General features: G+C 43.0%; 1 protein-coding gene across 9 annotated transcripts in view; it reads left to right on the top strand.

Annotated features, from left to right (window-relative positions):
- Nucleotides 1-25,979, top strand: part of foxp1b (forkhead box P1b) — a 732,035-nt gene extending 706,056 nt beyond the window's left edge. For 6 of the 9 annotated variants that reach the window (XM_034167463.1, XM_034167462.1, XM_034167464.1 and 3 more), the window contains 7 exons: nucleotides 11,202-11,406; nucleotides 11,673-11,749; nucleotides 14,966-15,067; nucleotides 16,101-16,222; nucleotides 16,971-17,040; nucleotides 17,237-17,403; nucleotides 22,563-22,707. In XM_034167463.1, the coding sequence (XP_034023354.1) occupies nucleotides 11,202-11,406; nucleotides 11,673-11,749; nucleotides 14,966-15,067; nucleotides 16,101-16,222; nucleotides 16,971-17,040; nucleotides 17,237-17,403; nucleotides 22,563-22,707 (888 nt within the window). Of the gene's footprint in view, nucleotides 1-11,201; nucleotides 11,407-11,672; nucleotides 11,750-14,965; nucleotides 15,068-16,100; nucleotides 16,223-16,970; nucleotides 17,041-17,236; nucleotides 17,404-22,562 lie in introns of all 9 variants that reach the window. The other 3 variants (XM_034167467.1, XM_034167465.1, XM_034167469.1) reach the window with 1 other exon arrangement.
- Nucleotides 25,980-27,715: the final 1,736 nt, after the last annotated feature.

Raw genomic sequence — 27,715 nt, 5'->3', positions numbered from 1 at the left:
GGACAGATTAAAGCCAGTAGGGCAGAGTAAAAACAATACAGCAGGGTCAAAACAATAGGACAGATTAAAACCAGTAGGGCAGAGTAAAAACAGTACAGCAGGGTCAAAACAATAGGACAGATTAAAACCAGTAGGGCAGAGTAAAAACAATACAGCAGGGTCAAAACAATAGGACAGATTAAAACCAGTAGGGCAGAGTAAAAACAGTACAGCAGGGTCAAAACAATAGGACAGATTAAAACCAGTAGGGCAGAGTAAAAACAATACAGCAGGGTCAAAACAATAGGACAGATTAAAACCAGTAGGGCAGAGTAAAAACAATACAGCAGAGTAAAACAGTAGGACAGAATCAAAACAATACGGCAGAGTCAAAACAATGGGACAGAGTGAAAACAATAGGGCAGAGTAACAGCACTATGACCGAGTAAAAACAATAGCACAGAATAAAAACAATAGGTTAGAGTCAAAACAATACTGCAGAGTAAAAACAATAGGCTAGAGTCAAAACATTATGACAGAGTAAAAACAATAGCACAGAGTCAAAACAATATGGCAGAGTAAAAACAGTACACTACAGTCAAAATAATAGGGCAGAGTAAAAACAATACACTACAGTCAAAACAATAGGGCAGAGTAAAAACAATAGGCTTGAGTCAAAACAATATGCAGAGTAAAAACAATACTCAGAGTAAAAACAAAGTACAGAGTCAAAATAATACAGCAGAATAAAAACAGTAGGACAGAATCAAAACAGTATGGCAGAGTCAAAACAATGGGACAGAGTGAAAACAATAGGGCAGAGTAACAACAATATGACAGAGTCAAAACAAAAGTACAGAGTTAAACAGTATGCAGAGTAAAAAAAAATAGGACAGAGTCAAAATAATATGGCAGAGTAAAACCATGACAGAGTGAAAACAATACGACAGAGTCAAAACAATATGGCAGAGTACAAACAATGGGTTACCGTGGATACAGTCACTTCCTGTGAAGTGGCCAATCCGAAGACGAGAATTTGTACCTCTGCGACTGGCCGCCCGATGAAAACAAGCTTGGGCTGTATTGATTATCTATTGAAATCAGCTGGTTTTGTTTTGTCTCTGACTTGCTTCTCACTGCCTGGAACCATATGATTTATACACCAAGCTGACCTGAAATGAACCATTGTACATTAAATTGACTTTATTGATGAGCCTGACCCTTTTGAAAAGTGACCAAAGTACATGTATTTGCATTGACCTCGGTGATGTTTTCATCGGCCAAAAATGGCCACCAGAGGACGCTCAGTGTAAAGTCCACTGCAACCCATAGGACAGAGTCAAAACACTAGGGCAGAGTCAGGCCCGGCACCAGAATAAAAATATTAAGGGGGCGATGAGTTTATCACAGGGGGCAGCCCCCCCCCCCCCCCCCCAAAAAAAGTGCGCACTGGAGGGGACGTGCCTCTGAGCATGCGTAATGAATTGGGTGCGCTCCTGGAAAGCTCGTGTATTTAGGCTACACCGTTGTAAGAGACTGACTAAGAGTAAAGAGTGATGACAAAGCACAAAGTCTGTTTTCATTGTTTTGCAGACGACATTCAGATTTACCTTCCTGTGATTTCGTGTGATACCCAGGCTGCTGTAAAAATACTACAGGACTGTCTAAATGATGTACAAGTCTGGATGACAGCTAATTTTCTGAATCTTAATAAAAATAAAACTGAGATTTTAGTGTTCGGGTAAAGTAACCCTCTACAAGGACAAGACAGTGTTATTGGTCCTCTGTCCACTTTTTGCCGCCCTTTTGTAAAAAATCTAGGGGTGATAGTTGACCCATTGTTCAGATTTGATAAGCACATCAGCTCTGTCATCAGGGCCACCTTTTTTCAGCTGAGGACTCTCTCCAAGATTAAATCTTATTTTACTCAAGTTGATTTTGAAAGAGCCATCCATGCATTTATAATCATGTCTGGATTATTGTAATGCTCTCTATGTTGGGCTGGACCAGCGCTCCCTACAGCGCCTGCAGAGTGTACAGAATGCTGCGGCCCGCCTTTTGACTAAAACAAAGAAGCATGAGCACATCACCCCTGTGCTCTGCACCTTACACTGGCTCCCTGCCAGCTTTCGTGTTAAATATAAAGTTTTGCTGATTGTTTTAAGTGTCTGCACTGTATAGGCCCGATGTATGAGTGAGCTCTTGCAGCCGTACACTCCACGTAGGGCTCTGAGGTCAGCTGACCAGCTTCTCCTGGCTGTTCCTAAAGCCAGGCTTAAATCCAGAGGTGATAGAGCCTTTTCTGTCGCAGCGCCACGACTCTGGAACGATCTTCCGCTGACTATCAGGTCCTCAGAGTCTGTGGGACAGTTTAAGTCCAGACTGAAAACTCATCTCTTCTCCCTGGCTTTCAACACTGGCTAAGTGGTGTATGCTTTGCTCTGCTATTTTGCTCTGTATTTTTAGATTATTTATTTATTTATTTGTATTTATTTCCTTTAATATTTTACACTTGTGTATTGCTATTATTGTGAAGCACTTTGGTCAGCTGCAGCTGTGTTTTAAATGTGCTATATAAATTAATTTGAATTTGAATGACAGTATTTTTTTTAATTATTATTTGAACGTATAGTCAAGTGATCTCCTGCATTCCACAAAACCAAACCAACAACTGATCTGAGAAAGACACGAGACAGTAGATTAACCCTACATACAGCCCTCCATCACAAGCGCAAACACAGCGCAATTGGGCATGTGCGCCACTCCATGGCACAGAGCCCAGCTACGCAAGCAGTCACAAAGTTCTTCTGAAAAACTGAAGCAATCTGAATTCGGTTGCATGAATATGGGTGTGTGTGTGGAGACAATTCACCTCGTTCACAACATGACAGAACTTAACGATGCGCTGTTAGGCGCAATAGCGCGCAGCAACACGGAACACTATTCTTGACCGTGCGTAATGGTTCCTGATAATTCTCCAGTAACACGTGCCATTATTCATAACGTGTGGTAACAGGTTGCAGCAGTTCCTGAGGACACCTGACACCTCTGCCCCGAATCATCACATTCGTGATCAATCAATCAATCAATCAATTTTTTTTATATAGCGCCAAATCACAACAAACAGTTGCCCCAAGGCGCTTTATATTGTAAGGCAAGGCCATACAATAATTATGTAAAACCCCAACGGTCAAAACGACCCCCTGTGAGCAAGCACTTGGCTACAGTGGGAAGGAAAAACTCCCTTTTAACAGGAAGAAACCTCCAGCAGAACCAGGCTCAGGGAGGGGCAGTCTTCTGCTGGGACTGGTTGGGGCTGAGGGAGAGAACCAGGAAAAAGACATGCTGTGGAGGGGAGCAGAGATCGATCACTAATGATTAAATGCAGAGTGGTGCATACAGAGCAAAAAGAAAAAGAAACAGTGCATCATGGGAACCCCCCAGCAGTCTACGTCTATAGCAGCATAACTAAGGGATGGTTCAGGGTCACCTGATCCAGCCCTAACTATAAGCTTTAGCAAAAAGGAAAGTTTTAAGCCTAATCTTAAAAGTAGAGAGGGTGTCTGTCTCCCTGATCTGAATTGGGAGCTGGTTCCACAGGAGAGGAGCCTGAAAGCTGAAGGCTCTGCCTCCCATTCTACTCTTACAAACCCTAGGAACTACAAGTAAGCCTGCAGTCTGAGAGCGAAGCGCTCTATTGGGGTAATATGGTACTACGAGGTCCCTAAGATAAGATGGGACCTGATTATTCAAAACCTTATAAGTAAGAAGAAGAATTTTAAATTCTATTCTAGAATTAACAGGAAGCCAATGAAGAGAGGCCAATATGGGTGAGATATGCTCTCTCCTTCTAGTCCCCGTCAGTACTCTAGCTGCAGCATTTTGAATTAACTGAAGGCTTTTTAGGGAACTTTTAGGACAACCTGATAATAATGAATTACAATAGTCCAGCCTAGAGGAAATAAATGCATGAATTAGTTTTTCAGCATCACTCTGAGACAAGACCTTTCTGATTTTAGAGATATTGCGTAAATGCAAAAAAGCAGTCCTACATATTTGTTTAATATGCACTTTGAATGACATATCCTGATCAAAAATGACTCCAAGATTTCTCACAGTATTACTAGAGGTCAGGGTAATGCCATCCAGAGTAAGGATCTGGTTAGACACCATGTTTCTAAGATTTGTGGGGCCAAGTACAATAACTTCAGTTTTATCTGAGTTTAAAAGCAGGAAATTAGAGGTCATCCATGTCTTTATGTCTGTAAGACAATCCTGCAGTTTAGCTAATTGGTGTGTGTCCTCTGGCTTCATGGATAGATAAAGCTGGGTATCATCTGCGTAACAATGAAAATTTAAGCAATACCGTCTAATAATACTGCCTAAGGGAAGCATGTATAAAGTGAATAAAATTGGTCCTAGCACAGAACCTTGTGGAACTCCATAATTAACTTTAGTCTGTGAAGAAGATTCCCCATTTACATGAACAAATTGTAATCTATTAGACAAATATGATTCAAACCACCGCAGCGCAGTGCCTTTAATACCTATGGCATGCTCTAATCTCTGTAATAAAATTTTATGGTCAACAGTATCAAAAGCAGCACTGAGATCTAACAGAACAAGCACAGAGATGAGTCCACTGTCCGAGGCCATAAGAAGATCATTTGTAACCTTCACTAATGCTGTTTCTGTACTATGATGAATTCTAAAACCTGACTGAAACTCTTCAAATAGACCATTCCTCTGCAGATGATCAGTTAGCTGTTTTACAACTACCCTTTCAAGAATTTTTGAGAGAAAAGGAAGGTTGGAGATTGGCCTATAATTAGCTAAGATAGCTGGGTCAAGTGATGGCTTTTTAAGTAATGGTTTAATTACTGCCACCTTAAAAGCCTGTGGTACATAGCCAACTAACAAAGATAGATTGATCATATTTAAGATCGAAGCATTAAATAATGGTAGGGCTTCCTTGAGCAGCCTGGTAGGAATGGGGTCTAATAAACATGTTGATGGTTTGGATGAAGTAACTAATGAGAATAACTCAGACAGAACAATCGGAGAGAAAGAGTCTAACCAAATACCGGCATCACTGAAAGCAGCCAAAGATAACGATACGTCTTTGGGATGGTTATGAGTAATTTTTTCTCTAATAGTTAAAATTTTGTTAGCAAAGAAAGTCATGAAGTCATTACTAGTTAAAGTTAATGGAATACTCAGCTCAATAGAGCTCTGACTCTTTGTCAGCCTGGCTACAGTGCTGAAAAGAAACCTGGGGTTGTTCTTATTTTCTTCAATTAGTGATGAGTAGAAAGATGTCCTAGCTTTACGAAGGGCTTTTTTATAGAGCAACAGACTCTTTTTCCAGGCTAAGTGAAGATCTTCTAAATTAGTGAGACGCCATTTCCTCTCCAACTTACGGGTTATCTGCTTTAAGCTACGAGTTTGTGAGTTATACCACGGAGTCAGACACTTCTGATTTAAAGCTCTCTTTTTCAGAGGAGCTACAGCATCCAAAGTTGTCTTCAATGAGGATGTAAAACTATTGACGAGATACTCTATCTCCCTTACAGAGTTTAGGTAGCTACTCTGCACTGTGTTGGTATATGGCATTAGAGAACATAAAGAAGGAATCATATCCTTAAACCTGATCAGCGGCCAAGAATGTGTACTTTGTGGCATTCGTGACTTGTCGTCATGTGTAAACGCAGCATTAACACCCTCCCAAGTGAGTCGTGCTGCATGATCTGCCTTTTGCTTGGTGGACTTGATGAATCCCAGGAACTCCAGCTCTGACACTGCTTGAATAAATCAAGCATGCTTTAGTTCGTCCACCTTGCCATAATTGCTGGACTCAGGATCCTTGCCCTCTGCCGCACTGACAAGCGCAACCCTCAACCTATCAAATCGCTTGAACACAGACACACGCCATATTCGTTTGTTTTAAAATTAATTACTTTAATTAATTAATTTGGTTTATTTGTTAAATACGTGATATTATTGAATAACTAATATTTTGCTATATTTTCCAGTATTCTTTTTCTTTCTTTTTTCTTTTTATTTTTTGATAACTCTCACATTCGAGGGGGCGGGGTTGATGACGTGAGGGGGCGTCGCCCCCAAACGCCCCCTCGTGGTGCCAGGTCAGGGCAGAGTAAAAACAAAACATCTCCCACTAATCATGGAAGATGTTGTATGTGTGCGTGTGCATGTGCACGTGGCTGTTGGCGATCACGGGTGTTCCTAATAATGACTTTGTGGCTCAACAGTCTGTTCACTTTCAGCTGTCTGTCTGAACAGCGTTGACTCTTATCCGCAGAACAGTCTGATCTGTGATGTGTTCTCCATTTCACTGATACTGTTTTTCTTCTTTCTCATTCTCACTGTCTGGAGTCATGTTTAATTTGGAAAGTGGCCTCCTTTGGCAAATTAGCAATTAGATCAATTTTGTGGAAATATGTATATGTGTCATTAGATTTCCTGCCAATTAATAGCCTGAGCAGGGGGTCAGGCTAGAAATTTCCACTTGACTGCTGCTCCAGTCGGGAGTTGGCACTTGGCTCGTAGCTGCCACAGCTGCTGGGAGCCACGCTATACCTTTGGAGCACTCGCCATAATTAGTTTACCTTGTAGTCATTATTATTTAAATCCCTCCTCTTCCCACCCAGCTCATCCACACACGCCACCCTGAGTGGAAAAGCCAAATATTCGCTACTCAAGGCTGTCTGTCTTTTCCGAGGCGTCATGGTCCTGCTGATGGAGGTCAGTCAGATACAGTAGTTAATCATCAGATCACCTCCATAAGCAGTTCCTAATTGCAGTCCTCACAATACAATTTCAGTTTGTAATTAGCCCAGATTGGCTTCTTCCTGTGGCTGCCTTATTAGAAGGGCTGCTCAGTGGTCGGTGAAAATCACCCTGTCGTTTTTCAGACTTGTTCGTGCCGCCCATCTTCTCTGTGTGCTCAGCTTTCACTGGCTACCATCATGCAGAGGCGCAGTGGAAGGAGGAGGAGGTGGGGACGGGTTCTTCAAACGGGACAAAAGATTAAACAAAGGAGCCGAAAGAGGAAGAAGAAAAATGGTCTGACATAGCGGTGACAAACGGCGTGAAGAGTCGCAGAGGTGCAGAGCAGAGCTCCCTGGTACAAGTCTGCACCGCTCCAAAGTTGGCCTGAATCACAAGTAAACAGTGCCCATATCATACATAAATTATCATTCTGAAAGAGAGCGATTAATGACACCCGAGCAAAACGGCATGAAGCACCAAAAAGTAACAGGAAGGAGCACTCAAAGAGTTCAGCAGCCTCACTTCACGAGTGACAGAGTCAGGCTAGTTAATATAAGTTACTCAGTGACAGCGTAATATATGGCGGGGGTGGTGTCCAAGTGGTTAGTGCACTTGGTTTCAGTGCGGAAGGTTCCTTGTTCAAACCCCACCCCTGCCACTTTTCTCTATATAATGTGGAGTTGAGTCAGGAAGGGCATCTGGTGTAAAACTTGTGCCAAATCAACATGCAGATCCAACTTGGATCTGCTGTGGCGACCCGGGTGAAAACAAGGGAGCAGCCGAAGGGACTTTCTGTGTTTCTGTGTGGCCTTGATGCTGCATCATTTCTGTCCACAGCTGAACCACTTTATCCTCATGTACCCAGAATCCTTCCACCGTGTTTAATCCACATTGGCTCCAAACAGTTTGAAGAGTTATGACTTTGAACTTTAGAGGTCACAGGTCATGTGAAAAACAAAAAAGTACATATGACATTATATTAGTTATTTAATAGTAAATAGGTTTATCGTTGACCAAGTCCTCAAAAATAACGCTACATATCTATATCTAAATAACTAATTATAAACACTGGGCCCAGATTTTGACCTTGTCCTGTGTCTTTGATTTTTAACTGATTTCAAATCAAATCAAATCACTTTGTCTTTGGATGACCCGTAGCCATTGTACTAACTTTCGCATAAATTGGGTCAAAACTCTGTTGTGTTCACTTGTAGACACAGAGGATAGCCCTGCATGTGCAGCTGTGCTTGTGTGAAATAATCATTCAACAGCAGTGGTCTTTTACAAGATCTTTTTTTCCTTTTATCTCATGTGTTAACCAGTGGGTTTAAAAATGAACAAACTTATAAATCTGTATGATGTTATCTGTGCTCTTTCAGGAGTCAAATTCTGACACCAAAGCACAAAAGATAATGACACTAATTTGGATTAAGGTAAAAGTTAAGGATAACTGTGGTCACATGTACAAAATTAAGAATTATTTTTACTGATGTGGAAAACTCATTTCCCGCCCAATCACATAGCGACACCTGAAGGATACCTTCTGCGTCGCTATAGTGATGGCAATTGTGAGACCCGGGTATGGCACCGGGCTACATCATTCCTTTTGAGCTCTTTATTTTCTCAAGCTCGTGGTGTAATGTAGACTTATTTGAAATGTAACATACAAATGTCAGTGTTGCTGCCACACTTTCATATCTCAAGTGTCTCTGGTCATATTGATAACAGGGGCTACTGTTGGTCTCTTTGGCCAGTTCAGGGCCAATTATCATTATTATTCCATGTAAATATCAAGACGTGATTAAATTAGACTTAAAAATTACAAAAGCAAAAAACCTTGACACTTCAGAATGTGTTAAGGCCCCCTGACACGAGCATGACTGATTCACGCACTTGAAATGTAAAAAAAAAAAATCTTTCACGAATAAATGTCATGCTATGTAGCGTGATCTAATGTGCAGCTCGTAAAGTGGAGTAAAGAAGGGAACAGAGCGAGTGGTGACATCAATGGATTGCATCAGACCGCAGCTCGTCTGAACGATTATAACAAGTTAAATTTGTTATAAACATATTTAACAGCTACACACAAGAAGGAAAGAACACACAACTGTCTTACCAAGCCATGACAATGTAAACATGACAAATAATTACCTTTTTAGACAGCTCAAAATGCTTTCTGCAGTTTGTTAGGCTCGCGTGTGAACGGCTGAATCTGGAGCGGTCCTATGTGATTCAGGAAGTGATTGCAGCCGTTTTCAACGGCCAATTTGCAGAGAAAATTATTAATCCGACACAAAATAATTACTTTATATACACAGTGTCCAGCGCAGAGCGCGTGGCAGCCAATAGAACAAAGAACGGCGTCCAGCTGTGAACACAGCGGGTGGAATCATCACGACGACGGGCGTGCAAGTGCGTGAATCAAAGTCATGCTCGTGTCAGGGGGCCTTTAATCAGTGTAATGTAACAAAGTAGAAATACTTTGTTACTGTACTTAAGTAGAATTTTGACGTATCCGTACTTTACTTCATTATTTATACTCAACAAAAGCACTTCTCCTTTGCTGAGATAATCCATCCCACCTCACAGGTGTGCCATATCAAGATGCTGATTAGACACCATGATTAGTGCACAGGTGTGCCTTAGACTGTCCACAATAAAAGGCCACTCTGAAAGGTGCAGTTTTGTTTTATTGGGGGGGGGATACCAGTCAGTATCTGGTGTGACCACCATTTGCCTCATGCAGTGCAACACATCTCCTTCGCATAGAGTTGATCAGGTTGTCAATTGTGGCCTGTGGAATGTTGGTCCACTCCTCTTCAATGGCTGTGCGAAGTTGCGACGACGAACTGGAGTCAGGTCGAGACCCCGATGAGGACGACAAGCATGCAGATGAGCTTCCCTGAGACGGTTTCTGACAGTTTGTGCAGCACACCGATTGTTTCAGCAGCTGTCCGAGTGGCTGGTCTCAGATGATCTTGGAGGTGAACATGTTGGATGTGGAGGTCCTGGGCTGGTGTGGTTACACGTGGTCTGCGGTTGTGAGGCTGGTTGGATGTACTGCCAAATTCTCTGAAACGCCTTTGGAGACGGCTTGTGGTAGAGAAATTAACATTCAATACACGAGCAACAGCTCTGGTTGACATTCCTGCTGTCAGCATGCCAATTGCACACTCCCTCAAATCTTGTGACATCTGTGGCATTGTGCTGTGTGATAAAACTGCAGCTTTCAGATGGCCTTTTATTGTGGACAGTCTAAGGCACACCTGTGCACTAATCATGGTGTCTAATCAGCATCTTGGTATGGCACCTGTGAGGTGGGATGGATTATCTCAGCAAAGGACAAGTGCTCAGTATCACAGATTTAGACTGGTTTGTGAACAATATTTGAGGGAAATGGTGATATTGTGTATGTGGAAAAAGTTTTAGATCTTTGAGTTCATCTCATACAAAATGGGAGCAAAAACAAAAGTGTTACGTTTATATTTTTGTTGAGTGTATATTTCTGCTGACTTTCACTTTAACTCCACTAGATTTCCTCATTAAAATGTATACTTTTACTCCAATACATTTCCCTTAACCCCCTTCATTACTCGTTACTACAATATAAAAGAAATTTTATTGGGCAATGCCTGTTTGCAGAGGTGAAATTAAGGCAGAGTGCAGCAGACACAGTCCTCTCTTTAACCGGCGCGCAGTGCTGTTCACTCCTGCAGCATCAAGTGTCGTGTTTGACATAAAACAGTGCGTAAAAGCGGTGCTGCGTTTTGGATTAGAGAGCACAAACAGTGCTGCATTTGGTTGCTTTGCAGTGGTTGGTGGTGGTGACGCTTAAAAAGTTGTTTGTTGGCTGATTTTCAGCCTGGCTGTTGTGTTTAACAGAAAAGTGTTTGTGGGTCTACTAGGAAAAGGACTGCGTATTCATAAAAAGAACAGCAGCTTTGTGTACAGCTTTATGCATCCACCTGTTGCTCACTCATCCCGTCACCAACACCAACTGCTCCGCCAGAGGCAGATCCAGCCTCTTATAGGGGCTGAGGCCCCCTCCTGTTTCTCCAGACACCACACTGACTTACTTTTTGTGTTGCTGTTTCACTCTCCACTCGTTTTGGATTTTAATTTTACTCACTACTTTTACTTAAGCCTCAGTCCCACCGAATAATAAACCATGAATAATGAGCCACGTATCAATCTATCACATATCTGCAAAGAAGAATCCTCTATGTGCCTCTCTGTACTTCACATGTGCCAGGTATCAGATACTAAGATACTTGTACTTGCACACAACTATCACTTTGAGGTACTTTATACAAGACTGACTTTAACAGAGATAATTTTTTTCCCCTGGATTCTTCTCCTCTGTCTTCCTCGTGACACCACTCACTCCCCGATAAAATGTAAAGTCAGTGACTTGTGTGGTTTCCTCTCATCAGCTCAACTTGGTGTCCAGCGTCACTCTGTCCAAGTCGGCCCCTGCAGCCTCGCCCCCTCTGAGCCTGCCGCAGACCCCCACCACCCCCACCACCCCCCTCACACCCCTGTCCCAGACCCACTCTGTCATCACGGCCAACAGTCTCCACAGCGTGGGCCCCATGAGACGCCGCTACTCCGAAAAGTACAACATGCCCATCTCTCCAGGTACTACACAACACACGTACACACACATGCACAGTGCTGGAAAGTAAATCAGTGCATTGATCTGTATTGTACTTTTTTACTGGATACTTCTACTCCACTACTTTACAAATTCTGTACATTTTTACTGCACTCCATCTGATTGACATACGTAACTGATGCGATATGCCGGAAATCGTTTTTATGAAATATGAATTATTGTTCCAGAATAATACTTACTGTTACTTCAGTACTGACCTTTGACAGCTGATTGTTTGTTCTTTGTGCAGATATCAGTCAGAACAAAGAGTTTTACATGAACGCAGATGTTCGGCCGCCATTCACGTACGCCTCACTAATAAGACAGGTAAGGAGAATGTTTGCGAGCGTTACTGCTAGGGATGGGTATTGAGAACCGGTTCCTTTCGGGTATCGTTAAGAAATTATTTGATCCACCGACATCAATAACCTTTTTCCTTAATGATTCTCTTATTGGTCCTTCAGAGTGGCCGTTGTTTTTGGGGGTGTTTGTCAGGAAAATGATCATTTTTCTACATTGATTACAGACCCTGCAGTGAGTCTGTAATCAACTTATCTGCAGCGCAGCTTTGTTTTGAACCTTGAACCAATTGAAGCAGTGATTTGATCTTGTACTTCGTTGATTCATTGTTTTATTTCGCTTTATCTTAATTTTTCTCCACTAAAACCCTAAAGAGCATATGTCTGTGAGTAATAGTTGCCTTTTTTATGTTAAACCAACCTGTTATGTTCTTCTGAAACAGTTGATAGATGTATAACTTAAAAATGGGACCGATGCTAATGCATTAGCATGTCTATGGCATTTTCAATGTTAAAGTTAGCATTAAGCTGTTGCAGCTGTCAGCACGTTTGTGTCCATTTGTTTTCTGTATAATAATTAATGGCTCAGCGTTTGTTTTTGTAAAAGAGTCAAATTGTAATTTTTTTTAAATTTATTTTTATTCATATATTAATAATAGCAACAACAATAATAGTAATAATAACTCATAATAACTAATAATGCTACAATACAATTTTAGAGATAGAGACAAAAAGAACCTGATGATACAAAACACAACAGAAAAGATAAAACCAACTAACAATGAAAATAAATTAATAAATATAGAAATACGTGTTTCCTGTGAACACCGAGTGACGCTTACACCTCCACTTCATCCCTGTTTTATTTACGTTTAATGACAACTTGTTTTGGTCAAACCATATTTTCAATTTGTTAATTTCTTCAGTGATTTCCTCCAGAACTACGAGGTCTGTTAGAAAAGACGGCGATCTGCGCTTCGAGGCGGCAGCGTCTCGCCGTTTCAAGTTGAAAACTTCCACATTTCAGGCTCTGTTGACCCAGGAAGTCGTCAGAGAACAGAGAACTTTCAGAAGAAGTCGGCATTCCATTGTTAACGGACATTTTGTAATGAAAGAACGTGCAGGCAGAGTCGCATGTCGGGCCGGACCCGACCACGGGGGGTCGCGACAGGAAAAACACCTCCGTTGGAAACCTTAACGGGCAAGTTGGAATATGCCCAAGCTGTTAAACAATTTCTCAGTTACTCACTTGTTGAAAGCCATCAAAAGCCGCCTGAATTTTACAAATGGTTTTCAACAAGGTGTTTTTCCTGTCGCGGTGCACACAGATTCGCCGAGTTGTCACGGAAACGACTTGACGAATTTGCGCGCATGTCTTTCATTAAAAAATGTCCTTAAACAGTGGAATGTCCGCATAAAGTCCTCATGCCGGCCTCTTCTGAATCTTCTGTGTTCTCTCACGATGTCCTGGGTGAATTAAGCCTTAAATTAGGATGTTTTCAGGTCGAAACCGGCCGACGATGGCGCCTGGAAGCGCTGCGCGACGTCCCGCTCCATGGGAAGTCCTTACAGCGACAGAAACACCCCATAATCTCTCATCAGCCGTTAAACTTTTCACCGAAAACCAGCTTAATTTCTCGAATAGTGTCCACTCGGATATTCCTCACAGGTCCAGAAAAAATTTTGATAAAGCAATGCGCGCCGTCTCGAGCAGCGTGTGAAACAAAGGAATTCAGCCGAGAGGGCTCAACCACATCTCACTCAAGGCCTGCCCACAGGGAAATGACGTCACTGACGTGTGAAAAAACTCACACATGCGCACGAGGGTTCAAGCATGATTGGTGTAATCGCACGTCATTCAAATCCATATAGTTAAAAAAAAAATAAAAGTGTCGGTTTCTTATCTAATAGACCTCGTATCTGCCAAGCTAGAAAACTGCTGCATCCTAGTAAGAGCAGAATACTACTGGAATGAATTTGAATAAGGAAAGCTGTTTTTTTCTCACCAAAATGGATGCTGCACTCACTGCAGTTTATTGTCTGGAATAGTCCCAAATTGCATTTCAGAGCTTCTAGAATTCAAATAATTTCGTGGGGGGGGGGATTTTGGGTTACAGCTTTTTTTCTTTTTCACCACTTTCATCCCTGTGAGTCACTTTTGTGTGGATTAAAGTCACTAACTGGGACTCTTGTCTAGTTACGAGAAAGAAACGAGAATCGTCTTCCGTTCTGTTCACACAGATTGACTTGGCTCTCTTATTAATTAGTCAGAATTAATAACTTCAAAGCAAAACGCCGTTTAAGTCAAATGACACCTCTTTCCAAATGTTGTAATACAAACAAACTGCAATTGATCAAAATGTTTTTTTCCTTCCAAAACGAGACGTCCTGAGCTGATGTGCGAGCAGCCGGCTGAGCTCAGCTCAGAGGTATGGCGAGACATTCATGCCAAAATATCTGAAAGGAAATGCTTTTGACAAAAACTACAGATTTTATTTTTATTTATTTACGTCCAGAGATCAAGGATCCAGTGACCAATTTAAAATGTTGACACAGAAAACCTGTAAAGCCTACTTTCAGTACACAGAAAATTCACAAGAGGTATCGATAAGGGAATTGGATCGATAGGCGGAATAGATAATGGCATCTATATCGATAAAATCTTATCAGTACCCATCCCTAGTTGCTGCTGCGTGGCACATGCTGCTGTTTAGAAGGACACGGGCTACTTTACTCCTTTTCCTCATCTCATTTCTTGTTAAATTTCAAATGCAATTTAGACAGAAGAGACGATTAACCATCTTCAAATGAGTGCAATACTGCTTTTTGGATTGAGAAAACAGCCACATACGACAAATGGTTTTGATTAAGCATTTCAGTGGCTGCGATTATTATGAAATTCATTTCACACAACAGTAGGGATGAACCTGTTTTAAGATGACCAGTCAATTATCTCTCAGCCGCAGTAATCTGGGATCTCAGGAATTAATCTGAGCCGGCCATAATTGCTGCCCTGTAATCTGCCTGAGAAATGTTTTGGTTTGCTCTTCATTTACACCCACAAAGGAAAATATATTCAAATCTGTCGATTGAAATGAAAAGTGTGGAAGAGGAAGGTGGACACTTTACATGTCCGTGTTTTTCTTCAGTAAGCACAAAGCTGGATGCCTCTCCTGAATTATTGATTACATTGTGACAAGAACAAAATTCTAAATGTTTGTTTCTGTCACTGTTCCTCATCCAGGCGATCCTCGAGTCTCCAGAAAAGCAGCTAACACTAAACGAAATCTACAACTGGTTCACACGAATGTTTGCATATTTTAGACGCAACGCAGCTACGTGGAAGGTAACACGGCTGTTCTTCATATCTTTATAGCAGTGGCAACATGTTGGTTTAGAGGGAATTCAGTGATGGTCACACCCAGTACCCGAAAAAATCTCTGGCAGACACACACTGACAGTGACGTCCCTCTTTGGGTGACGTCCACTGAGGGTGACGCACTCTCTGGTTGACTCTCAGTGATGGTGACACCCTCTCTGGGTTGACACCCACTGACGGTGACGCCCACTAATGGTGACGCCCTCTCTGGGTGACACTCACTGATGGTAATGCCCTCTTTGGGTGACACCCACTGAGGGTGACACCATCTCTGGGTGACGCCCACTGAGGGTGACGCACTCTCTGGGTGACACTCACTGATGGTAATGCCCTCTTTGGGTGACTCTCAATGACGGTGATGCCATCTCTGGGTGACACCCACTGATGGTGATACCCTCTTTGGGTGACGCCATCTCTGGGTGACGCCCACTAATGGTGACGCCCTCTCTGGGTGACACCCACTGACGGTAATGCCTTCTTTGGGTGACACCCACTGAGGGTGACACCATCTCTGGGTGACGCACTCTCTGGGTGACTCTCAATGATGGTGATGCCCTCTCTGGGTTGACACCCACTGACGGTGACGCCCTCTAACAGTGATACCCTCTTTGGGTGACTCTCACTGACGGTGACGCCATCTCTGGGTGACGCCCACTGACGGTGGTGCCCTCTCTGGGTAATGCCCACAGTAACAGCAGGATGGTGTATTGGAGTGGATTTTCAGTTGATTTGGATTGAAATCTGGCTTTAAGGGTCTGAAACTTAGTGAAAATGTTAGTTTTTTTGACTGACCAGGAAATGCACTCATTGGAATGAGAATAATGCCATGGAAACCAGGAAATATTTATTCACTAATGTAGCAAACTTTGGGATGTGGCCCTGATCTGCCCGTGGTGGCTATGAAAACATTTTCCCTTCAAAATGAACTTTTAACATCCACACGTTTATTTGTGCTGATAGAAACCTTTTTTTTGTCTCTCTGTCTTTACACCAACTGCAGAATGCAGTCCGGCATAATCTTAGTCTTCACAAGTGTTTTGTGCGAGTAGAAAATGTAAAAGGGGCTGTGTGGACAGTCGACGAAATAGAGTTCCAAAAGAGACGGCCTCAAAAGATCAGCGGGTAGGTGGAGTGTCTGTCTCGCTGCTGGCTGAGGGGACGAGGCTGCTGCTGCTCCATCTCATTGTCTGTGTGCCACAGTGTCCAAAGTCCTGCTTGCCTCGTGCTTCCAGAAGTCTTTTTGGTGATGCTCCGTAACCCACAGTGGCTGACGCTTATTGTTATGTTGATCTTCACCCTGTCCCCGTGTTTGTGTGTGTGTTTGTGTGTGTGTGTGTCTGTGTCCTCTGTTCTGTCCATCACTTGCACCTGCATCCTGCTGTCCCTGCTGCCTTGCTTTCCCAGGGTGCCATTCGCACCAACCTTTCCCTGCATAAGTGCTTTGTCAGAGTAGAGGATGAGTTTGGGTCCTTTTGGACTGTTGATGAGGAGGAGTTTAAGCGCGGCCGCCACATACAGCGAGGCCGCTCTCGGAAATACGCCACTGACGAGAACTTTGACGAGCTGCTTGTACAGTAAGAATCAACTCCAGAGGCCCACCTGCATGCCCCCCCCCCCCGTGTTCCCAACATGCTTTTGTGTTCAGCCCCTCATCCATCATGCTTTCACAGGCTCTGCCTCCATCGGCCTGTTCTACCTGTTCAGTGTTCACAACATCTGACAACTGTAGCCTTCATATCCACATTACAGCTCCAGTAAATGCATCACGTTCTCACACCGTGTGCATTGATTTTCTTTCCTTAATGACATGTGATCCTGCAGGCTGCAGAGCCCTAAGTGTGTGATTGTAATTAAATCCTTCTCTTTGCAGAAGTCCAGCCTTAGTGAAGAACATTCAGACCGGTTTGGGCTACGGTCCGACGCTTTCTGCTGCCTTCCAGGTACACATGGCAAAAATAAAATGATGACAGCTTTATCTGTAGCAGCTGTACACTCTCTTCCACCCCGTTATAGACCTCTCTCTGTGTGATATGAACAGGCGCTCTGTTTTTTTAGGGATGTACCTCTGTGAAATGTTTGATGGGCGTCTGAGAAAGTGCTGACAGCTCGCTTCCATTTTCATGCTTTTCTCTTCAGGCTTCAATGACAGAAAACAACATACCTCTATACACTACTGCTTCCATTGGAAGTCCCACCCTCCACTCCCTGGCCAACGCCATCCGTGAGGAGATGAATGGAGCGATGGACCATGGAAACAGCAATGGCAGTGACAGCAGCCCGGGACGCTCACCCCTGCCAGCTATGTGAGTGGCACACTCCACCGAAACAGCCACACTCCAAAAACACTAGATTTACACTGCACACTTCTGAAGTCTCCACCCACATTTTGCTGTTGGCGACTCTCGAAGCTCCAACAGAAGCAGTCAGAGGTGAAGTTTGAGGATTGATCCTGCGGCAGCCGGGTTCTGGTCTGAGCTGTGAAACTTCACCTTTTCAGAAGAACAGACTGTTATTTTAACAGGGAGCGTGTCCCGCTGTCTGCACACTCCCACCATAACTTGAGTTTTAATTTCAAATATTTACAAAATGCCAGATCGCACAGTGACAGGGCTGTTGGCTTCGGTGCAGTGAAACTCGAGCTGCGGCACATTCAGAAACGTCCTCTGAGCTGCTGAAAGCAAAACAGCAGAAAAGTGTAATTAGTCTGGAGGACATCAGCCAGGATTCTCGCGTAGGAAAGTTGCGGTCGGCCTGGAAACCGCAGCTCCCCATTCACTTCTTGTAACGAAGTGCCTTAAAATATTACAGCACACGCTGCATCGCTTCCAGATGTGGGGGCAGCCGTTTCAGATATGGCCTCCTGAAATGTTTGAACTTTTGGGGAAGCATGCCTGAAAACAAGAAAGGTGCAGTAATGAGCTCCTGGCCAAATGGAGGGAAGTGCCATCCCTCATCATTGTGAACATAGCTGTGAGCGTGGCTGTGGAGCAGGAAAGGCAGAGACAGGATGGGCGTGCTGGCCTGCAGGCAGCCCGCGTCTCCCTCTGCTTTAGGCTCCGACTGCAGGTCCCTGCACTTTATGCAAGGACAAAATGAGCTTTTGCTTTTAAAGAACTAGATTGTCTTGTTCACTACACATACCCACTCTTTAAATCCGGCAGGTTCTGTTCAAGCATTTAATACGTTAGGGTGTAATGGCACTTTAACCATAAACTGCTACTACAAAAAAAGGTCAGGTTTAAATTTTAATCCGTGACACTGCAGCTTAAAAACTCTGCACCGCTGTTAATGGGCGACAACATCCAGCTTGAAGAACATCAGAGAAGAAATGCTCAGGTATCCAGAGAAGCTAATTATGACAAAGTGTAGAATCAGCATGCGCTTCAGCACCATAATAATAACAGTTTGATGTGTTGCCCGCAGCCAGCCAGGCCTCAGGCTGCACCACTTCTGGACTTACTTTGATATGAAAATGATAGAAAAGCTGACTTTACTTTTTCCTTTTTATATTTTACACCAAAATATGTCCGCTCATTAGCATACATGTGTCTCTGTCACAATAGCGCCAAACCGTACATCAGACTTTGCTTAGTGTACATCATCAAATCAGAAATCAAGTTGGAAATACATATTTACAAAAGAACCACAGTAATTCTTACACTGACTTTGACTTCTATTTCATTGCAGACAATATGAGCCTGAGATATTTTATATGGTCAACTTGATTTCATTTGTTCATATACACCCGTTCCTGCATTTTGTTATTTTGCCCTGTTCTTCCTGCAAACACGGCGTAAGGTGTGCAGCAGTACAGGGTCATCATTATTGCATTTTTAAATGTCAAAATTCTCCACATATTTTCTCTTCGGTGTCGTTCAGGACTGCAGGCCAGCGAGTCCAGTACCTGTTCCTGTTTCTTCCGCAGCCATGCATTTGTAATGTCTATGGTTTTGCATTGTCCCTGGAAAAGATGTCATCTTTAAGGCAGCTCTGAAATCTCAATGGGCTTTTCAGCATTAATGCTTCCATCACAGAAGTGTGAATTACCTTTGCCAAGGACACTGACACAATCTAATACCAGGACAGATCTTGGCTTTTAGACTTGCTGCTAATAACAGTCTTGATGGTCCTCTTAGGCTTGGTCTCGAGCACACGGTCCATTTTTTTCCCAAAAAAAGGTCTGAAATGTTGATTTGTTTGACTACAGTACGTCTTTCCACTGTATGATGGTCAACCCAGATACCTTAAGGACACTGAAGCTGCTTCTGATTAAGGATAACCTAAATCTGTTTTAAGTGGCATTTGTGAATGTAGCTCTATATAGTAGTGCTTGACAAAGGTTTCTCAAATAATCCCTTGCCCATGTTGTTATATCAGCTATTGATGATGGTTCTTCATACAGTACCATCTGAGAGATCAGAGATCATGAGTGTTCAGTTCAGCACCCTTGTCCTTTACATGCTGAAATTCCTATAGATTTATTGAAGAGAGAGAAATATGAAATCTTTCTTTGAGGAATTATTTTTGAATATTTCAGTTATTTTGTCACTCATTTGTGACATCTTTATACCTCAAACACTCAGTCATTCATGAATACTGCTTTTTGTACCAAATTATTAAAATCAACTACATCACCTATTTGAAATAACAATATTGTTTTTCTTTTTTTTTTTTTTTTTTTTACCTCATTACTCACCCTAAATTGCCCCATCCCAACTTTTTGCAGCCCTGAAATGCAGGAATGGATGTAACACATGAAATAAAGTTGACCACAAAAAAAAAAAAGAAATATTTTTGGATTCATGCTGTCTTCAATGAAATAGAAGTCAAAGTAAATGTAAGATTCCTGATTTTTGTGTGTCTGTGTGTGTGCGGGGGGTGGGGTGTGTGTGTGTGTGTGTTCACTTCCGTTTATCATACTGTCCCAACATTTTTTGATTTGGGTTTGTAGTAAATGAGTGTGGCGCCTCACCCTGACATCACTGTAGCTCCTCTCCAGCTGTCTGGCACCGCCGCTGAGAGTGAGGAGTATCACCGCAGCTGCTCATAATGTTTTTTTTTTTTTGCCCCCCCCCCCCTTTCTGCCACAGTCTGGCCCTCACCCCGCGTGCTTTATTCCAGCTCTGTTTCTGTAATGAGAAATTTGGCAGATCTCATCTCTTTAGTGGCTCTTTTACCCAGGCTGTGGGTAGGAGGGGTGGGGGGGTAGCTCATGTTTTTGCCTTGTTTACAAGTGACAGTGTTATTATTCTCATAAGGGCTCTGTTTCTTATCACAGCGTTGTGCTGCGGCTGCTCTCCTCGCGCGCCTTTCCTGCCAGCGCTTTTCTTCCTTTATTGACACTTGGTTGAAAGTATGCATTAATTCTGGAGTTTAAAGCATGTATGGTGGTGTCTGGTCGCTGTGTTTGCTTGAAGTTGATTAATGATAGAAGCTGGCTCGGGGTCGTCCTCTGGAGACCCGCCTCGCAGGTTGTGCATGTTAACGAGCAGGAAGGGGAACACACAGCTCGCCGCTGATCCTCCGCCACCAGGAGGCTGACAGCAGCAGCCTCGTCGCTCCGCAGAGTCCATTCTCTCCCATCCTCGTCTCACGTTGTTAATCTTCCTCATTTATCAATTCTAAGTGAATATCCTGTTGTCGCATGCCATGAAAATAAAAAGCCTGCAGCTTTGCCAGGATTGGAATACCTCAAAAGAGAACCGAAATTATCATCAGCACCAGTGAGGCCCCTGCTCACAGTCTCATTGACTCCAGACATTTGTTTTTGTTCCCAGTTTCTTTCTATATAAACAGAATCAGCTCAGGTCTGCATCACTTGGCGCCTGTATGTGTGCAGTGCATCAAAAAGGGTTTAAAAAGTTAAGGATGGCACGACTGGAACATTAAAAAGAAAACAGCTAATGCATTGATTTTTGGTTTTCGAGAAATCTGCTTCAGTTCCAGACGATAGAAAATTAGTGAAATTAACCGAACATCACATTGCTGGACACTGCAGAATTTACATATAATTTCTCATTTAAATAAAGTCTGTATAATTATTTTCATGTAAATATCTGACAGTCTGGACCGGAGCGTGGACAGGTCTCTCGATCTGGAGCAGACTCCTGTTTAACCATAAACAACCCCGCTGTGTGTGTGTCCAAATTTGTTTTGCAAATTAATCACCTGTTTCATATGGAGGTCAGCAGTGCTGTCGTAGGTTTGGGCACCTCTAGGCAAATTGGTACATAGTGCAATCAAAACTAACAATATTCAATTTCAAAGTAAAAACAAATCTCAAATGATATACATTAAACATAAATATTCTGCCATGCATGTTCCATTTCTTAATGATTGGTTTCAGTCAATTTATGCAAATGCTCAGTGACTCTGAAATGTTTTTCTGTCCATTGGCAGTCTTGTCTGAAGCCAATCAGTTCATATACCAGTGAAGATTTATTGTTGTAATTTTCTGGAATAAATTAGTGCTTATGCAGTCATTACTTTAAAAACGTTTTTGGATCATGTTCAGAATAATGTTAAATAAATTGTATGAATAAAGTCAGGTCTGGGTGCACTGGTTCCATGTGCCCTTAAATCCATCCCACAATGGAACCATTCTTTAGATAAGGATCTTCCACAGAGACCTTGTCCCAGAGATGTCCACTCCTCACTATTAGTGTACTTGTCTCACAACCATACAGTACAACTGGAATCAGAGCCTTCAAGACTTGAAGCTTTGTTCTTCTTCAAAGGGATCCACATCACAAAAAACCTCTGCCTCTGGATCTCATGACTCAGTGGGGAAGTTGTCCATCCAGAATCTCATTGAAAGCCTGGATGTTTGTCTTGATCCAGGATCATCACAAACCCAGACCCTCTGACTCCTCACTCAAAGATAACTCAACTTCAGTAAACCTTTCCTACCAATATAACTGCTGACCTTCACAACCCTAGCCAACACCCAGTACTTTGAACAGTGTAGCATCCAGCACACATCCCTGATGAACCCCACCATCCACAGTCAAATGGCAGAGATTGTGCCCTCGACCTACACAGCACTTACAGTACCTGTGGATAAACCTGGCTATGATGTTCAATAACTTATTGGGGAATCCCACAAATTCTAAATAATCCTGATTTTTTTTTTTTTTTAAGATTGACAACATTTTTATATATGTGTAAGTTGTCAGTTGTGCCCAAACTGTACGTGCAAGCAGTGGTAAAGAAAATCCCTCTGTGGCCCGCTTCGTCACTGTTAAGACTGTTACAACGCGTAACTACACTGACTGCTAACACAGAGAGCCGTGTCTTCACAGCGTTCTGCATTAAGCCGGGAAGACACTGAACTTACACTTCATTTTGTTTTGTAGGACAGAGCTGCACTTCTTTGGAGGTGTCAGAGTGAGGGAAGTGTTGCAGAATGACTGTTGGATTGTTTTTGTGTTGAATGTTTTTGTTTGTGTGCACCTCCTTCCAGGCATCACATCAGCGTTAAGGAGGAACCACTGGATCCTGAGGACCACGACGGGCCCCTCTCCCTGGTCACGACTGCAAATCACAGTCCGGATTTTGATCACCACAGAGATTACGAGGATGAGCCGGGCCATGATGACATGCTGTAAGGTTCATGTGCCCTCCTGGTCTCAGAGGCCAAGGCATTATGGGTAATCTGTCAGATGGATTCGCTCCACAGATGCAAACACTGAACTGCGGTCTCAGCCACTGATGACAGCTCGCAAATGTCTCCAAGAAACTTTTAGTGCCATTACATCACACTCAAACAACAGTTTTTAATACTTTCTACTTTTAAGTTATGCTTACAAAGCGAGAAGAAACTTTATTTGTACTCGTTGTGAATGGATTTGTTTGGTACGGGGCGCGGTGGACTTTGAGAGGACAGAACGGGCTGAGACACGCCCCGCCCACAGCCCGCCCCCTCTCTCTCGGACACACGTTTGACCACAGAGTGGCGAGAAAGTGCGAGAGTGACTGACGTTTAATGTGCATGGCGGCTGTGCAGGAGACGGCGTGCTGACTGTGTTCATTGTCACTGCCTTCAACACTTCTCATTGGTTTGATCCACTGAGGGTGGGAGGGGCTTTTTCCTTTTCTGGGAGGGTGAATTCTTAAAAGGGTGAGAGGTGATGAAATGTCATCGTGTGTCTCTGTCCTTTCACTGTTGTTGTTGTTGTTTCTTTAAACTGATCAGACCTCATGGCCGTGCTGTGGACATTTCTGTGGTCAGCAGCACTTATTGATGAATGTTTCTGGTTTCTTTGATGATCTTCTTCTTTAAACGCTCCCACAGCAGAATGTCAAACACCAGCTAGTATTTTTCTGTCATTTATTCCACAGTCTTCAGAAAGTCGCTGGCCCCGCCCCCTCCCACTCCTGAAGTTCATTGGCAATGCACTACTCATAATGAAGGTTCTCTCCACGCATCAATGAAGTTTAATTTAAGATGCGAATGAATGACAGAGAAATCATGCAGGTTATGATTTATCTTTATGAAATTATACTTTAAAACAGCCCCTCGCGGCGCAGCGCGCTGAGCTGCAAGCCAATTTCTGATCACTTGCGAAGCTCTGTTTTTGAAAGAAGAATGAAAATGTCAGGTGAGCACTGCAGAGATAATAATTTAGACCAACTAATTGTGATTCCTCAACACGCCATCACTGTTAATCAAACGCGTCACGTTCTCCACACTGTAACTTCATCCCAGCCCTGGGTGAAGATAAAGGCGCGCTCCCTGTAGCTCGACTTGTATCACACGCATGATGAGTTTACGCGATGGTGAGTGCTGGTAATTACACACCAAATAGAATCTTCATTTTCATGCATCTAGGGAAAATACCAGGATTGAAATATTTAACATTCCAGCATTAGGCAGTCATCACCCAAACATGGTCACTATTTAGGGAGTGTGGATTCTTCCTCCATGGTCAGTGTCACCCCCAAAAATTTAAAAAATTTATTTAAAAAACTCTACAGGTGGCCCCAGATCACAGACTGGTTTCACAGGTCAGAAATGATGCTGGATGCGCTCAGACTCCAGGATACACTGCGGCTGGTCTGCCTGGCAGCTACATTCAGACACCACATGCATGCCATCACTTTTATTAGCCGTTAGCTATAATGCCATGATTGTTCCTTGCAGATAGCTTGAGCCTGGTATCTGTGTACTTGGCGCTTGTCTTGGTATTGCCAACAGTCCTGTTCATGATGTTCACGGATGGCATTTCAAGGCACAGTCAGGGATTGAGAGGGTCCAATTTGGTGACCTCAGAATTACGTCGCTGCTTGCTTGCGGATGATGTTGTTCTATTGGCTTCATCAGACTGTGACCTGTGATGTGCCAGGAGCAGGTCTGAAGTGACTGGAATGAGGATCAGCACCTCCCGATTGGATTTTCCCCTCTGGGTCGGGGAGAGTTACTGCCCCAAGTGTCCATGTTGGGCAGTTCAAGTATCTCGAGGACTTGTTCACAAATGGGGGGCAAGATGGAGTGAGAGACTGATAGGCAGACTGGGGCTGTCTGAGGTCCTGGGGATGCTGTACTGAATAATCATGGTGAAGAAAGAATTGAGCCAGAAGATGAAGCTCTGGATTTACCAGTCAGGTTTCGCTCCTGTCGTCACCTATGGTTGTGGGTTTTAGGTACTGACTGAAAGAAAAAGGTCACAGATACAAGCAGCAGAAATGAGATTACTCCATCGGGTATCTGCTGCTTCTTCACATCGAAAGGAGCTAGCTGAGGTGGTTCATCTGCTGAAGATGCCCCCTGGTCACCTGGCTGGAGAGGTCTTCCATGCACATCCACCTGGGAGGAGATGCTGGAGGAAGTATAACTCCCACCTGACTTGGGAACGCCTCAGAATCCCCTAGGAAGACTGAGAGGACTTAACCAGTGATAAGGAAGTGTGGACTGAGCTGCTCAGTCTGCTGTCACAGTGACCAGGACCTGGGTAATTGGCAGAAAATGAATGAATTAATAAGTGTAGAAAAAACTGAGGTCAGGTCTGTGAGTGTACACTAGTGCTTCAGGACTCTACATCTGTCACCTGGTTGGGAACTCTGGGAAGACCAACAGTTCTTCCAAAAGAAATGAATCGTGATGGAATTTACATTGTGCTATTCTTGAATCATGATTCCTTTCAGAAATCACTTGCTCATGTCGCCTGACTGTGAACTAAGAACACGTTCCCTTCAAAATTTTGGCAAGAAAAAAGAAAACATTTTTGTGTGCGTGACATCACTCTGTGAAATAAGTGGGTGGAGCCACGACCAGGCCATGCCTACAATCTGGAAGTAAATTCCACACCCCCACCCCCCCATATTGAATGAGTAATTTTGTTGAAATGAATAAGTGGGGTGTGGTGGCGTCTGAAAACATGCAGCGGTGCACCGACTCGTTTGCCGGAACCACGTCTATACAATTTCCTCTGACCCGCTAATACGAGCCGACGCGCGTAACTGATTTGAAAATTAAGATAGTTTATGTCAACGTGTCACTCTGTGACCGCCTGTAGGTGGCAGCACTGAACCGAGGAGAATCCACTGCTACAAAGGTCCAGCTTTGACAGAATGATAAGACAGCAGTCAACCACTTTGATGTTTTAATTTATTGTTAGGTTTGTTTTTCTTTGTTTGTTCTCATTTGTTATTGTGTTTAAATAACTTGTTGTGTGACTACCAAAGAAAACTAAGTAGATGTTGTGTGTTCTACGCAACAGCAGGTGAGGCCAAATGTTGGCTCGGGCGTGATGCGGAGGGACGGAGCGGCAGAACGCTCCTCAAACTCACGTAGGAACCAAAGCAGCAGTACGGTATGCAGTGACCAAACTGAGTGCGCGGAGCTTCCACTCTGAACACATTACGAGTAAATTAGTGAGCAGAAATGGGAGCTTTTGTTCACAAGCACGTTTCTGTGTGTCGATTCAAAAGGAAAATGAAAAAACCTTTGCAGAAAACAAGATGAACTTTAACTGGACCACAACCCAATTCAGTGTTTTTCTTATTATTTTATTCTTCCTGTGTTCTTCCAAATGATTGTTTCCTCTTTTCAGGGGCTCTTGTGCAGTTTTTTTTTTAATTGGTTAAACTAAGATGATTGGGGTGTATATATATATATATATATATATATATATATATATATATATATATATATGAAGACTCCTATCAAATAATAAGCTGGGTATGAGGTACTTTGTGGTAGTTGTTTGTTTTGTCTCATTGTTCATTAAGTAAAAAGGTGACGTGTGGTTTCCAGGCAGCTGGGGGACGGTCTGTGCGAACCGAGTGAGGGCCGTGAGAACTGGGCCGAGCTCATCCACAGAGCCTCGGACTCCGGCTGCTGTGGTTTCTTCCAAAAGCAGGCCCAACGCTGACAGATTACAACATTCTCAGCATGTGCAGCTCAACTTTACTAAAGATAACGGCATGAGAAAGCGGTTCTACCTCGGTTCAGACCTATAGGGAACCAGGCAAATGCCACAAAACAAACAATTCACTCAGCTGCACTTCCTTGTATGTTTGCATGTGTAGTCTGATAATGTAGAGAAAAAAGCTGAGACAATGAAATTATAGCTTTTTTAAATCTTAATTATTAAAAACCTCAGGCCACTGATGATTTTAAAAACAAACAAACAGAAACAAGCTGTGCGACGCCATTTATTAAATCTGTTCCACTGATGGTTGTTTTGGATTTGAATTAATTATTTTTTTGATCGACAAAGCATTTGTTGGTTTTCTTTGGTGCGACTGCTTTCTATTAACTCTGAAATGGCTGAGGAAACCTGCTGTATGTATAGGAATAGCAACCTGTGCTGCAAATGTATTTGACCTGGTAATCTTTGCTTTATCAGATCACGCAGTCGTGTGGCGAGGCGGGGGGGTTATTGTGGATTTTCATATGTAATATAGAAGACAGACTTTTCACTGTTGTCACTGACCGAAGCATTTTGTACAGATTTTCTCCCGTTTGTGTTGAGCTGTTTTTGATACTTCCTTTGATGCTGCCTCCCGAGGCTGGACGTGACGCCGAGCACACGGCCGCTCCCACAAGATGCCGATCCGATGCATGACTAATCCCAGGGTCACACAAAGGGGGAACCTACAGTTGCTAATAATATAGGGGTGTATCATTCTAATGATATTTTATATGAATAGGAAAAAACAAAAATATGCAGTGCCAAGATGTAAAGAATATTGTTAAAAGCTTTTTGTTATTTTTTTTTTTTCCAGAGAGAAAAATACATTTGCTCCCACATCAAGATGTGTTCCCGTCATCTGTCTCATCACAACTGTAACGTCATTTTATTTATATGTTTATTTTTATGTTTTTAATGAGTCAGACCAAGCACAGCAAGCAGGCATGATGAACTGAGCACAGGTCAAAGGTCAGATGCTGGCAGACAAATGGACGCTGACCACAAACTGCAGCAGTTGTGCTCCGCCCTAATAATGTCACAGTCCTGATTTCCTGAAATGCCATCTCCTCTGCTGTCACCCCCCCCCACACACACTTTTTTCTTTTTTTTTTCTGATTGGGGGCTTCTTCTCCTGCAGCAGCTCATCATGATTCTTTCATTGTCTTTTTGTTTCTAGCAGCTGTCTCACTGCTCTTCACCT

This window comes from Thalassophryne amazonica, chromosome 3, assembly GCF_902500255.1.
Source record: "Thalassophryne amazonica chromosome 3, fThaAma1.1, whole genome shotgun sequence".
NCBI classification, from domain to species: domain Eukaryota; kingdom Metazoa; phylum Chordata; class Actinopteri; order Batrachoidiformes; family Batrachoididae; genus Thalassophryne; species Thalassophryne amazonica.
This window is presented reverse-complemented; position numbering and strand designations above follow the sequence as displayed.